At 52.8% G+C, this 10810-nt stretch overlaps 1 protein-coding gene across 2 annotated transcripts in view; it reads left to right on the top strand.

Annotated features, from left to right (window-relative positions):
- LOC111161450 (serine peptidase inhibitor, Kunitz type 1) overlaps positions 1-8447 on the top strand; it is a 13597-nt gene extending 5150 nt beyond the window's left edge. Inside the window, exons 2-10 of one of the 2 annotated variants that reach the window (XM_022525112.1) lie at positions 3813-3940; positions 4170-4308; positions 4392-4610; positions 4734-4760; positions 5090-5215; positions 5333-5383; positions 6770-6940; positions 7154-7201; positions 7558-8447. In XM_022525112.1, coding sequence (XP_022380820.1) covers positions 3813-3940; positions 4170-4308; positions 4392-4610; positions 4734-4760; positions 5090-5215; positions 5333-5383; positions 6770-6940; positions 7154-7201; positions 7558-7781 — 1133 coding nt within the window. In that variant the 3' untranslated portion in view covers positions 7782-8447. The remainder of the gene's footprint in view (positions 1-3812; positions 3941-4169; positions 4309-4391; positions 4611-4733; positions 4761-5089; positions 5216-5332; positions 5384-6769; positions 6941-7153; positions 7202-7557) is intronic. The other variant, XM_022525121.1, reaches the window with a different exon arrangement.
- Positions 8448-10810: the final 2363 nt, after the last annotated feature.

The following is a 10810-nucleotide window of genomic DNA, read 5'->3' on the forward strand; positions in this document are numbered from 1 at the left end:
TCTCTCTGTCAAATAAATAAATAAAATCTTAAAAAAATAAATAAATAAAAATTAAAAAAAAGAAAGAGCTATGGAGTCAGATAGACCAGGGTCCAGATCCCAACTCTTCTGTTCAAAAACTGAGTGACCCCGGGCAAGTCATTGAACCTCTCTAGTGTCAGTTTTCTGATCTGGAAAGGGGCAAGAATGCAGTTGTGGCATGATAGTTAGGAACGTAGGTGACTTAGATCAAGGGTCAGCAAACTTCCTGTTAAGGTTCAAATAGGAATTATGTTACGCTTTGTGGCCCGTATAATCTTTGTTCCAGCCACTCCACTCTCTTGTAACGCGAAAGCAGCCGTTGACGATATGTAACCGAACAGGTAAAGCTGTATTCCAATTCATGGATGCACATTTGAAATTTAGGTGCTTTCCCGTGTCACAAAATACTAATCTTCTGGGGCGCCTGGGTGGCTCAGTGGGTTAAAGCCTCTGCCTTCAGCTCAGGTCATGGTCTCGGGGTCCTGGGATCGAGCCCTGCATCAGGCTCCCTGCTCAGTGGGGAGGCTGCTTCCCCCTCTCTCTCTGCCTGCCTCCCTGCCTACTTGTGATCTCTCTCTCTCTCTCTCTGTCAAATAAATAAATAAATTCTTTAAAAAAAAATACTAATCTTCTGATTTTTTTCAACCATCTAGAAGTATAACGGGTAGTGGGCCAGATTTGGCCTGCAGGCCAAAGTTTGTCAGTTCCTACTGTAGATGATACGGTCGCCAGCAGACTAAGTTAAACTCTTGGAAGCTTTGTCAGTAAACCCAGCTCCATGTCTCTCTCCATCTCTGGCCTCTCTGGAGCTCGCATGCACACTTCTGCTGCCCGCTGGTCACTCCTCTTAGTGGTCTTCCCTCCCTCAAGTTCAGCTTCTCTGATTGAACCCCCCAGGTTCCCTCTAGATTGGGTTTCCTTTCTGTCTGCGTCCTGACTTCTTTTCCACCTGCCAGTGCCTGTCACATAATGGAAGCATCTGTCCGACATTCTGACCACATCCTCCTTTCCATTCCCTCTAATTCCGAGTACTCCCTTCGCATGTGCCCTGAACTGCTGTGCTGGTCCCCTCACTGGCCTCCTCGCTTCAGAGAAGTAATTCAAGATGGGGAGCCTGGGTGGCTCAGTCAGTCGGGCATTTGCCTTCAGCTCAGGTCACGATCCCAGGGTCCTAGGATCCATTCCTGCATTGGGCTCCCTGCTCAGTGGGGGGGCCTGCTTCTCCCTCTGCCGCTCCCCCTGGGTGTGTTCCTTCTCTCTGACAAATAAATAAAATCTTTAAAGAGGGGGGAAGCACCTGCGTGGCTCAGTTGTTTAAGTTGTTTAAGTGTCTGCTGCCTTCAGCTCAGGTCATGATCCCAGGGTCCTGGGTCGAGCCCCACATCGGGCTCCCAGCTTAGTGGGGATCCTGCTTCTCCCTCTCCCTCTATCTCCCTGCTTGTACTTTCACTCCCTGTCAAATAATGAATAAATTAAAAAAAAAGGGGGGGGGGGAGTAATTCAGGACAGAGGGATCACTTGCTGTATCCTGGAGCTCAGGAGGGCCCCTTCCTCTAGACTCCTGGACCTCGATCATGCATCTAGGAAGTCCGTGTCTGGTGCAGCCCTGGGCTCCAGGACCCTGCCACTGCTCATGGCCATGGCTGTTCCCTTCCTGTAGCGCCAGTTCTTAAATGTTTGAATGTCATTTCTGCTGTGTCCGCGTGCTCTGGCTCCGCATTGAGAGCCCTTTGAGGTATGTCTCACCACGCTGGCCTTTTCTTGTCCTCCAGACCTGCCTTGCAAAACCCCAGCTCCTTTTTTTGGCTCACGTTTTCTGCTGTTATCAATAGCACAGCACATTCTTCCCCACAGCCAAACCAAAAAAAAAAAGACAAAAATTAAAAAATTAGAAACTCATTACTCCGCTGTCCACTGGGGCTCTGACTTCCTGTGGCCTCTTCCTGCTCGGCCTGTCCGCTTCCTTGTCTGGGACACGCACCACACATTGCTTCATCTTGACTGGTCTTTTCTCCCATGTTGCTTCCTGGTGCTCAGTGTCATCTGCCCATCAGGACCGGAGTCCCCTCAAAGGCAGCATCTCCCTTCCTGTAGCTGCTGAAACCAAGTACTACAAACCAAACCACAGAATTTTTTTTTTAAGATTTTATTTATTTATTTGAGAGAGAGAGACAGTGGGAGAGAGCATGAGCGAGGAGAAGGTCAGAGAGAGAAGCAGACTCCCCGTGGAGCTGGGAGCCCGATGCGGGACTCGATCCCGGGACTCCAGGATCATGACCTGAGCTCAAGGCAGTCCACCAACCAACTGAGCCACTCAGGTGTCCCCAAACCACAGAATTGTATTGTCGTACAGTTCGGGAGGCCAGCAGTCTGGAATCCAGGTGTTGGCAGGGCCCAGGTCTCCCTGAAGCTTCGGGGAGGAGCCTTCCTGGCCGCTTCCAGCTCCTGGAGGCTCCAAGTGTTCCGCGGCTGCGGCTGCGGCTGCATCACTCTCGTCTCTATCTCCATCTTCACACGGCTTCCCTTCCCTCTGTTTTCTCCTCTTCTGTCTTCTATAAAGACGTGTCATCGGATCGGCCTAGGCAGCTAAACCCGAATGATCTCATATGGAGATGCTTAACTTTGTTGCTTCTGCCAAGACCCTTTTTCCAGAGAAGGTCACATTGACAAGTTCTGGAGTTAGACATAGATATGTAGTTTGGGTCCCAGCATTCATCCTAGTATAGGCAGGAATCCTGCTTTGATCTTGTTTCTCCGAAACCTCTAACTTGAGACTGGGGGAAGCCGCAGGCACACGCATTGTCAGACTGAGGGAGGGTGTGACTCCCTGGAGACCCCTTGTAAGGGGAGGCAAAGTCCGTCTGCGGTGCCAGAGGCAGGCACTCTCCTCCCATGTCTGCGAGCTCTGGGACACCAAGGCTTGCCACGTTGCTGCCCAAGGACTCTGTGCTTCAGTCCTCTACCAGGCTGGCCTTCCCAGCCAGCAATCCAGACCAACAGAATGAGGGGTAGTAGTGTTACTTACTTGGATTTTCAAAAAATATTGTTACTTTAACTTTTTTTTTTTTTAAGATTTTTATTTATTTATTTGACAGAGATCACAAGCAGGCAGAGAGGCAGGCAGAGAGAGAGGAGGAAGCAGGCTCCCTGCCAAGCAGAGAGCCTGATGCGGGGCTCGATCCCAGGATCCTGGGATCATGACCTGAGCCGAAGGCAGAGGCTTTAACCCACTGAGCCACCCAGGCGCCCCTTACTTTAACTTTTTAAAGCGGTTAGCAGAAGTACCTGGTTGTTACAGAAAATGGGAATAAGCTCCTCTCTCATGTATATTTTTTCCTTATTTGGGATCAGATGGCACATGCTGTTCCGTATTTTGCTTCCAGAAGCAGGTTTTACCCTAAAAATGCCTTCAGGGGGCGCCTGGGTGGCTCAGTCAGTTAAGCATCTGCCTTGAGCTCAGGTCATGATCCCGGGGTCCTGGGATTGAGCCCCATGTTGGGTTCCTTGCTCAACAGGGAGCCTGCTTCTCCTCTCCCTCTGCCCCTTCTCCCCTGCTCATGTTCTCTCTCTCACTCTCTCAAATAAGTAAATAAAATCCTTAAAAACAAAAATGCCTTCAGTATACGAAAGACACATCTAAATAGAGGGCAGGATGCTGATTTAGTTGTGAGCCCCTGCCTGGGCCCTATGCATGCTGCTGAGCCCCTGTGTGGCTCCGTATTGTTCCCCCACTTCAGGAGAGCTCTGGTCCATTCTGTGAGAGTTGACCTGACCTTAACCTTCCTCTTCAGCGCCCCGGATCCCCAAGGTCCGGGCAGGCATAGACTTGAAGGTGCAGCCCCAGGAACCCTTGGTGCTGAAGGACATGGAGAACACAGATTGGTACCTACTACAGGGTGACACGGATGTCAGAGTAGAGGTGAGACACTGGACTGGCTCCCTGACTCCCACTTCAGCTCTCCAGGGCCCCCTTTCCAGGGCCACAGGCCAATCTGAGATTCCAGATGGGTGGGGTGGATAGAAGCCAAGGATCCCTTTAATACCAAGCCCCTGTGCCCTCCCTGTGGGGGTGGCTGTGTGGCAGGGAGGACCTGGGGCAGCCCAACGGCATCCGGGGGTCCAAGCCTCATGGCTCTTCCTGTGTGTAGAAGAATGAGCCGGACCAGGTGAAGCTGTGGGGACTCAAGGAAGGCACCTACGTGTTCCAGCTGACAGCGGCCCATTCCAACCAGCCAGAGAGCATGACCAATATCACAGTTACTGTGCTATCCCCCAAGCAGACAGAAGGTGAGGGAGGGGGTAGGGAGGCCGTTCGTGGAGCCAGCCCTCTCTGTTGATGGGGCCCCTCACAAGATTTCCCTTACCCCCAGAATATTGCCTCGCATCCAGCAAGGTGGGCCGCTGCCGCGGTTCCTTCCCGCGCTGGTACTACGACCCCAAAGAACAGATTTGCAAGAGTTTCGTTTACGGAGGTTGCTTGGGCAATAAGAACAACTATCTTCGGGAAGAGGAGTGCAAGCTAGCCTGCAGGGATGTGCAAGGTGGGCCTTTATGGGGTAGCTTTGGGGCTCAGGTGACTTTCCCCATGGGTGGTCTCTCCGAAGTTCAGGGCAACAGGCGGGGGAGTCCTCTATTTCCAGGCACCCCTGTCAGCTCATCCTTGCCAGGACCTGGCACTGACTCCTCTCACTCATCTGTTTTCTTTCTTCTAGGCCCCTCACTGGAAAGGCACGGTCCGGGTGAGCTTTGCTCCTTTCCCTATTCCCCTCACCTTGGCTAGGTCATGGCTTTGTCACCGCCCCAGCTCCCTTTGCCCAGCCCATTCCTGCCCTCATAGGATGTGGAAGGACCACAAGTGTCCCACCCCTTGCTGCCCAGCACCCTGTCAGGATCTGCCCAGTTTGTGTGCGGGAGGGCTTGTGGGGGGCGGGGGTGCCAGTCGGGGAGCAGGGGACATGTCATAATACCATGTTGGGGTAGAGGAGGCCAGGTCGATGATGGACTCTTGGTACCTAGTGACCTGTGCTTGAGCCTGACCTCACCCTTATTGCCATCCTGCCCCACCCAGTGTGCTCTGGCACCTGTCACCCTGCCGAGTTCCGCTGCCGCAACGGCTGTTGCATTGACAGCTTCCTGGAGTGTGACGACACTCCCGACTGCCCCGATGCCTCCGACGAGGCCACCTGTGAGAAATGTGAGGCCTAGGAGAGGGAGGGGCGGTGGGCCAGGGTGGGGGAGGCCTGCACTGTGCACCCTGCACCCCGGGGGAGACCCCTGTGGGGCCTGGGCCTCTGACCTTTCACCTTTGCAGACACCAATGGCTTTGAGGAGCTCCAGAACATCCACTTCCGCAGTGACAAAGGTGAGATTCTCCCCTGTACCCAGGGTCGGGACAGAGGCCGGCACTGCTGTCTTCCCTCACTGCTCCAGGGTGCCTGAGGGGCCTGCTGGGTTTGTCCCCTGCAGGTAGAAAGCTGGTGGGCAACTAGGCTCTCTTCATTTCCATGTTTCCCAAGCATGGGTCCTCCTCTTAACACCTTCAGAGATTGAACCATGCCTGCATATCACCGAGACGTGATTTACTTAGCATTTTTCCTATAAATCAAGTACTTTGTTTTTTTAAGAGTTAATTTATTTGAGAGAAAGAGAGAGAGAATTAGCAGGAAGGAGGGGCAGAGAGAGCGAGAGAGAGAAAAGTTTTCCTACCGAGCAAGCAGGAATCCTAGTATCCTGGGCTGAATCCCAGGACCCCGAGATCATGACCTCAGCCGAAGGCAGACGCTTAACCAACTGAGCCACCAGGTGCCCAAAGTCAAGTACTTTTTAAACTTAATGTATTATAAATAAACAAACTTAATGTATTAAAGGAAATGTCATCTCACTAGCATACATCGAAAGCCACTATTACATGCTGCAAATCGAGATGAACTATTAAAATAACCATAATAGGGGCGCCTGGGTGGCTCAGTGGGTTAAGCCTCTGCCTTCGGCTCAGGTCATAATCCCAGGGTGCTGGGATCGAGCCCCGCATCGGGCTCTCTGCTCAGCGGGGAGCCTGCTTCCTCCTCTCTCTCTGCCTGCCTCTCTGCCTACTTGTGATCTCTCTGTCCAATAAATAAATAAAATCTTTAAAAAAAAAAATAACCATAATAAAACAATGTTAATAGGGGTGCCTAGGTCACTCAATGAGTTAAAGCCTCTGCCTTCAGCTCAGGTCATGATCCCAGGGTCCTGGGATCGAGCCCCGAATCCGGCTCTCTGCTTGGCAGGGAGCCTGCTTCCCATCCTCTCTCTCTGCCTGCCTCTCTGCCTACTTGTGATCTCTATCTGTCAAATAAATAAAATCTTAAAAAAAAATGTTAATAAATTTTAGCCCTAGCCCCGATAGGGCTCAGACCCTGAGCCTTCTTTGTTAAAAGATAGACCATCCAGTGTTGGATAGAAAAACCAAGACCTTGACACAATTGAAAAGCTGAAAGAAAATGAAAATAAATAAATAAATAAATAACAATAAAAAAGTTACACAAGTCAATGGAGGGTATTTCTGGGTCTAAAATTGTTGTCCAGGATCTGTCTTCCTTGTTTCTGGCAAAACTGCCAGAAGGGCCAGCTGTTTCTGGGGCCCCCTGAAGCCCTCCCTGCGTCTCAGCATGAGGCAGGAAGCATTGACCCTGTGGAGCCTGGTGAATGGCAGCAGGGAGGCCCCCCATGGACCCGCTCACCCCTTGGCCTGCTCTGTACCCCCCAGGGCACTGTGTGGACCTGCCAGACACAGGCCTCTGCCAGGAGAACATTCCACGCTGGTACTACAACCCCTTCAGTGAACGCTGTGCCCGCTTTACCTATGGTGGCTGTTATGGCAACAAGAACAACTTTGAGGAGGAGCAGCAGTGTCTTGCGTCCTGTCGCGGTGTCTCCAGTGAGCTGGGCAGTGGGGCTCAGGCAGGGGGGCGGGAAAGGGCTCAGCTAGAGCACTGTTCTCTGTCTCCAGGCCTGGGCCAGTCCTGGCTCATCATCAGAGTACCCGGAATGGGGGTGGCGGAGGGTGGCCGTGGGTGGTCTGGGGCGCTGAGGAGCAGCTGAGTCTCAGAGCCTTGAGTATTGACTTGTTTCTCTCCTCATCCTTTTGTAGAGAAGGATGTTTTTGGGCTCCGGCGGGAAAGCCCCATTCCTAACATAGGTGAGCCCTGGTCTGCCCTCTCACAGAAGGGTGGGTGTCCTCCCAAGGATTAGCTCCGTGTGATCAGTGCTGACTGCCGAAACCTGTGTTGAGAAGGATCCTGAGGTTGGCTAAAGGGACAGAGTACCCATAGCCACAAGCAGAGAAAGGAAGCATGGGAAAGTGCATGTGATACGTTTGCCGTCAGAGTTCCAGGCCTTTCCTTGAGCTTCTGATGGAACCCAGCTGCTCATTCGCTGGAGGTCGTTCCACACCTGGCATCCATCTGACTTAGTCCTTCTGCACAGAGTGGGGGTGGGCATCAGAGCTGAGCAGGCCTTGGGAGCTCGCCTCCATTATGCCCCTTCTTCCCCCAGGCTCCGTGGAGGTGGCCATTGCAGTCCTCCTGGTCACCTGCATCGTGGTGGTGACAGCCCTGTTGGGTTACTGCTTCTTCAAGGACCAGAGGAAGGGCCTCCACAGATACGGCCACCGCCGCCAACACTACCACCCTCAGCCCCCTACCCCTGCCAACTCTACGGTCTCCACCACAGAGGACACAGAGCACCTGGTCTATAACCACACCACCCAGCCCCTCTGAGCCTGGGGCTCTCGCAGCCTCTTTCCAGCTCTTGCCTGGCCCTGCTTCCTCCTCACCAAGATGGAAGCCTGGGCCGGGGAAAACTGCGGGACCAGACTCCTACAGCCTGGTTCCCAGGCCCACTCTGCTTCTGAGGCAGGGCTCTAGCCCCTCTGGGAGACATCTCAACGAAGCCTCGGCCTCCCATTCCTGACAAAGCTCCAGGGTCTAGGAGGAGCCGAAAACCTTTGAGCCGAGTCCCACACACAGATGGACCTGTTTGCCTAGGATTTCAGAAGAAGTTGGAGTTTTGTTTCTTGGTCACAGTGGCCTGTCCCCACCCTGTGGCATTGGGAAGGGGCCTGTGGTAATGTCAGAAACTGGAGGTCCCCCAAGCCCTCCCCTTCCCACTCTGCACAGACCAGGGCTAGGGTCAAGGACGTCCCTGTATATTTTGCGCTGTAAAGTTGCTTTTTTGTTTATTTAATGTCATGGGGATGGGTAAGAGGAGTGGAAAGAGGCTGCCTCTTCCCTTCCTCCAAGAATGAGGCCTGGCCCCGCCAGCCAGCAACTGCTGTGTCCTCCCCACATGCCCCAGGGCTCTCAGGCTTCACACCCCCACCCGCTCCCCTGCCTTCCACAGGCCCCAGTCTACCCACAGGGTAATAAAATGGTTGGTTCTGTGAGGCTGCTGCCTCTGCTCTGTGGGGCAGGAGAGGGACAGGGCTGCTGGGGAAGAGGGGAGGCGGTGGAATAGGACCGCCCTGTACAACCGGTTCCGTGGTCCCGCTTTGGCCACCCTGCTTAGCAGGTTTTCCCACCCTTCCCGAAACTGCCCCGCATCCCCTGAGGGTGGAAAGAATTGCCGAGTTTGACCACCAGAGGGGAGGGGTGAGAGGGCCACGGAAGAAGGGGGCCCAGGGAGGCTGCTGTGCTGCCTGGTAGCATTATGTCTTCCTGGTTTGAGCCCTGTCAAGCCTGCTTGGTTGCTGGGGCAGATCCTGAGTGCTGTGTGTAGTGGGGAACTCGGGGGCAGGGAGGGAGCATGGCGTTGAGCTCTGGGTCTTCACTCCTATTGGTGTGGGGACCTAGGTCACCGCTGTCTCCCCTGCACCCCCCACCAAAGAAGTTTTGGCCTCTTCACAGGAGTGTAACTGCTCCCCAGGCTCTGAGCTCCTGCCCAGGGGCCTTTAACTGAGGTACTCCACCCCACACCCCGCTGTGTTTCAGCCAGTTTTTGTTTGGTAAAAAAAACCCCATGCTTTCATTAATTTCTTGAACAAATTATATATTGAGCTTCTATGTGCCCTACACCTCCAATCGGATGTTGTCAAAATAAGCATGCAGGAAGCATTGCGTAAGTGCTTTATGTATCTTAAGTTCTTGCCTGGCACCCAGCCCCGTGATGAGGGAAGGTACTATTATTATCCCCCATTTTCCAGGATGCTGACTCAGCAAAGCTGAGTTCCCAGGGTCCTAGAGGTACTAAGGACTGGGTTCAAATCCTAACATGGCTCCTAGTCTTACCAAAGAGATACTTTTGGACTATAATAATTGCTGTACAGAAAAATAACACGGAGGAGCACCTGGGGGCACAGTCAGTTGGGTATCCAGCTCTTGGTTTCAGCTCAGGTCATGACCTCAGGGTCATGGGATTGAGCCCAGCTTCAGGCTCCAAGCTTGGAATGGAGTCTGCTTGGGTTTCTCTCTTACTCTCCCTCTGCCCCTCCTGCCCATGATCTCTCTAAATAAATCTTAAAACAAAACATGAAGATGTGAAAGGTTGGGGGCTACAAATGATTGCAGGTAAGGGTACATATTTGACTCCTGGAAGTGTACAGCTCCATGAATTTCCATAACCACATGCACCCAGGAGGCAAGCACCCGGATCAGGAAGCAGAACCTTGGGTGCTTGGCTGGCTCGGTTGGTTAAGTGACTGACTTCAGCTCAGGTCATGATCCTGGAGTCCCAGGATGGAGTCCTACATTGAGCTTCCTGCTCAGCCGGGAGTCCCCTTCTCCCTTTGATCCTTCCCCCTCATGCTCCCTTGCTCGCTCTCTCAAATAAAATCTTTTTAAAAAGCAGAACCTTTCCGGGCGCCTGGGTGGCTCAGTGGGTTAAGGCATCTGCCTTTGGCTCGGGTCATGATCCCATGATCCTGGGATTGAGCCCCGCGTCGGGCTCTCTGCTCAGCAGGGAGCCTGCTTCCTACTCTCTCTCTGCCTTTCTCTCTTTCTGCCTCTCTGCCTACTTGTGATCACTCTGTCAAATGAATAAATAAAATCTTTAAAAAAAAAAAAAAACACAGAACCTTTCTAGCACCCCAGGATGAGCCTCCTTTTGATCGCTAACACACTACTGTGTTCTTGTAACTGTCGCGCACTCAAGCTGGACCACATCCTCCTTTCTCAACTTTTGGCAGAACTGTTCTTCCCCAAAGGCTCCCACGCTCGCTCAGGTGGGAGACATGCCCTGAGCAGAGAGTGCTCCCTTCTCTCTGTCTCCTTATCTGTCTTCCCTCTAGGTTGTGAACTCCTGGAGACAACAGATGGTATCTTTGTAGTCTCGGGTCTCCATCACCCCACATCCCCTCCGTAACCTTATAAATGGTAGTAGATAGACGGCAGGGGCTAGTCTCGTTACTCTGGTCCCCCCCCATTTCAGAGGATATTGAATTTTGGCTTCCTACTCTGCCAGCCATTCATCCATCCTTCAAGACTCAAAATGGTTTCGGTTCCTCTAGTGCCCCTAGCCCTGGGGACAACCTCCATTATCCCTTGGATCTCTGCAGCACCTCCAAGGCTGAGGTGATGAATGACTCATGAAATTCTCTAGCCCAATGCCTCCAACAGTGATCAACGAAAAATAAATGCTTAATTGTTTGTTGGACAGAAAGGAACTTCCCCCTCTTAGGGAGGGGTGGAGATGAGGTGAGACGATGCCAGACAAAGTGCCATCCGCGGGGTGCAGATCAGGGGTGCAGGGAGGACTCTGCCCGGTCAGCTAGGACAACGGGAAGAAGGATCGCACAGGGGCCGCTAGGGGGCAC

This window comes from Enhydra lutris, unplaced genomic scaffold (assembly GCF_002288905.1).
Source record: "Enhydra lutris kenyoni isolate GAN:26980312 unplaced genomic scaffold, ASM228890v2 scaffoldscaffold4, whole genome shotgun sequence".
NCBI classification, from domain to species: domain Eukaryota; kingdom Metazoa; phylum Chordata; class Mammalia; order Carnivora; family Mustelidae; genus Enhydra; species Enhydra lutris.